Source organism: Apis dorsata, unplaced genomic scaffold, assembly GCF_000469605.1.
Source record: "Apis dorsata unplaced genomic scaffold, Apis dorsata 1.3 scaffold_129, whole genome shotgun sequence".
In the NCBI taxonomy this organism is placed as follows: Eukaryota; Metazoa; Arthropoda; class Insecta; order Hymenoptera; family Apidae; genus Apis; species Apis dorsata.
Window position 1 is genome coordinate 224,975 of NW_006263422.1, and position 2,708 is coordinate 227,682.

Consider the following 2,708-nt stretch of genomic DNA (forward strand, 5'->3'; position numbering starts at 1 on the left):
ATGTATGTGTATATATATATATTATTTATTATAATTATAGAATATAATTTTCCTTGGTCAAAGACATGACTTTCAATCTTATAAAGTTATCCTAAAATGTTCAAAAGGGAACTAATCCCTGAAATATAGCACCCAAAGAAGTTCTATCATTATATATTATATTCCTGCACTCAGAAAATATTCATGGCACACAATAAGACTGTCTAAAATTAGTGATTCAGTTTTATACTAATATTTATTTAAATTTGCATACAGTGTGTTAAAAATAAGCAATATAAAATGTAAATTCACCAGTAATTGGTTTAAACTCAAAAATCTTTATAGATTAATTTTTATGACATCTAATACACAATTCCATGTCGTTAAGCGACCTTAAAATTACTAAATAAAAAAAAATTACATCAATGAGTACCAAATATCACCATGGTATCTTAAATTAAGTACATTTAATATATAAAATATAAAAATACTGAGCTAAAACAATAAAGGGCATATAGAATATAATTTTCTGCTGTACTGCAAGTTTGTATGTCATAATTATACTGCTACTAATGGCTGTGTCATTAAATGTAAAAGCTTTAGTATCATGATACATACAGATAAACAGATAGTCCTATTCATCACTATTTATGAAACAGATGTTATCAATATCATGTTTTTTCTAGAATATCAATTTTTTTTTTCTTATTTTTGCATCTTTCATAAATCTTGGATTGGACCAAGTTTGATAGCAAGGAGCTAAAGAGATTATTAAAATTTGAGATCTCCAAAATCGTTTGAAGTATGTGTAAGCAGTTTTGAAATCCTAAAAGCAACCGAACTTCGAATGTCAATGGCTAAAAATAAATTGGCCCGGAGAACTAGGAGAGTATTTGTCGATGTTCACAATTCTCAAACTAATTTATAGAAGTAATAGTTTTCATAAATATATCTTTCTAAAATCAATCGAAAATATTCTTTTGTTTCAAAATATTTTTTTATAAAATATGATGTTATTCGACAATCTCATATTGGAATCCTTGACCAAGATTATTCCATTAATCCCACTAATTTTAATTAAGCTCAAAGTAACTATTAGTCTATTTTTTTAAAAACATTAAGCCAACCCTTATATTTTCGTACATCTATTGATAAACGCTAGCTCATTAGAATTATAAATACATAATTACCATACTTTTAATTTTCTGAGATCACCAGTGCCTGAGATAATCTAACATAACGTATATACTACGAATATTTTATCTTATTTAATAGAGCTTAAATCAAATAAAGAAAAAAAAGAATATTAATGCTGCCAACATTGTTAATAGGTTTTCTTACAAAAATCAAAAAAAGGAAACAGAAGAAACTTTCAAATATTGAAAGTATATCTGCGTTTATCATAATACTATAAAAAGGTGTACTTATGAATACTCTCCTAATTCAAAAACGGCCACTGCACCACAGCAAATAGATAAAATTCATCACTTATCTACGAGATAAAAGATTCTCAATCACGGCGATGAAACTCTGCTATGCACAGACGGCAAGACCAGGAGCCCTCGGGAGGAGATGCAAGAGGTGGAGACAGACAATACATGTGGTATCCACGATCACAGTCGTCACAGAACAGCAGCTGATCCTAGTTTGGTTCGCGAAATAATTAATTAAGATTGCAACGATACCTAACTGAGTGAAATTATTCGCAATCGTTGCTTTAATTTACTATCTTTCCTTTACGATAACAATTATCCTATGATTTACTTGTTCAAATTATTTAGTTTATTTTTTATAATCATAAATAATAAGATTTTTTGTTTTCTTTTATAGAAAACATTAGCAATGCATTGTAATATATTGTAAAATTTAAATAGTTTAAAAAAATATTAAATTCTTAACAATTTCTGTATCATTTTTCTCAAACTATTTTGATTATGATTAATTAATCAATAAATTTTTAAAATAATATAATATATAATATATAATATTTTGAAAATATATAATATATTGAAAATATTTTAATGGTAACAAAGAATTAATATAAAATTAATGAAACAAGATGCAAGAAATATTAACATTAACATACAAAAATAAAAGATATATCGAATTATTTTTCATAGTCAAAGAGAAGAAATCAAAATAGTTAGAGTAAGTAAATTATTCTTTATTTCGTCACGTAAAGGGAAAAATGGTAATGAATACTCACATCGTTGTCAGAAGTGCCACAAATGGAACAGCATTTGCATTCGATACACTGCCACCTGTACTTGCGAACAGAAACGATCATGTTCGCTGTGAATTGCAAACAAGTCGGATGCCCTATAACAAGAACGTAGCTAGGTCATGGAAAACGCATATGGGACGGAATAGGATGTTTTGGACGAGTAGAAAGGTGCTAGGACATTTATCTTGTGCCGAAGAACAGTGAACTCCAAGCTATCATTTCATTTCGAATATTTTTTTTCGTACCATTTTCAAATTCGAATAGAAGTACTTGTTAAAATTCCAAATCAAATTTAATATTTTCTTCTTTTTTTTCGATTGCTCAAGAAACGCGTGCAATTATATTTTATATGATTTATCATAAAGAATCATAACTTTCACCTTTCCTCAGCACTAAAAACGTCCGGAATAATGATACGTTCTGTTATATTTCCGCACAGAATGTTTTATTTCATGATATCTGCGATTGTATTTTTTTTTTTTTTTTGATGTCGCCTCTTGAACAT

General features: G+C 27.7%; 1 protein-coding gene across 3 annotated transcripts in view; it reads right to left on the reverse strand.

Annotated features, from left to right (window-relative positions):
- Positions 1-212: 212 nt before the first annotated feature.
- Positions 213-2,708, reverse strand: part of LOC102671262 (zinc finger protein ubi-d4 A) — a 13,484-nt gene continuing 10,988 nt past the window's right edge. For all 3 annotated transcript variants that reach the window (XM_031509156.1, XM_031509157.1, XM_031509155.1), the window contains 2 exons: positions 2,186-2,298; positions 213-1,621 (listed from right to left, as the gene is read on the reverse strand). In XM_031509156.1, coding sequence (XP_031365016.1) covers positions 1,490-1,621; positions 2,186-2,298 — 245 coding nt within the window. In that variant the 3' untranslated portion in view covers positions 213-1,489. The remainder of the gene's footprint in view (positions 1,622-2,185; positions 2,299-2,708) is intronic.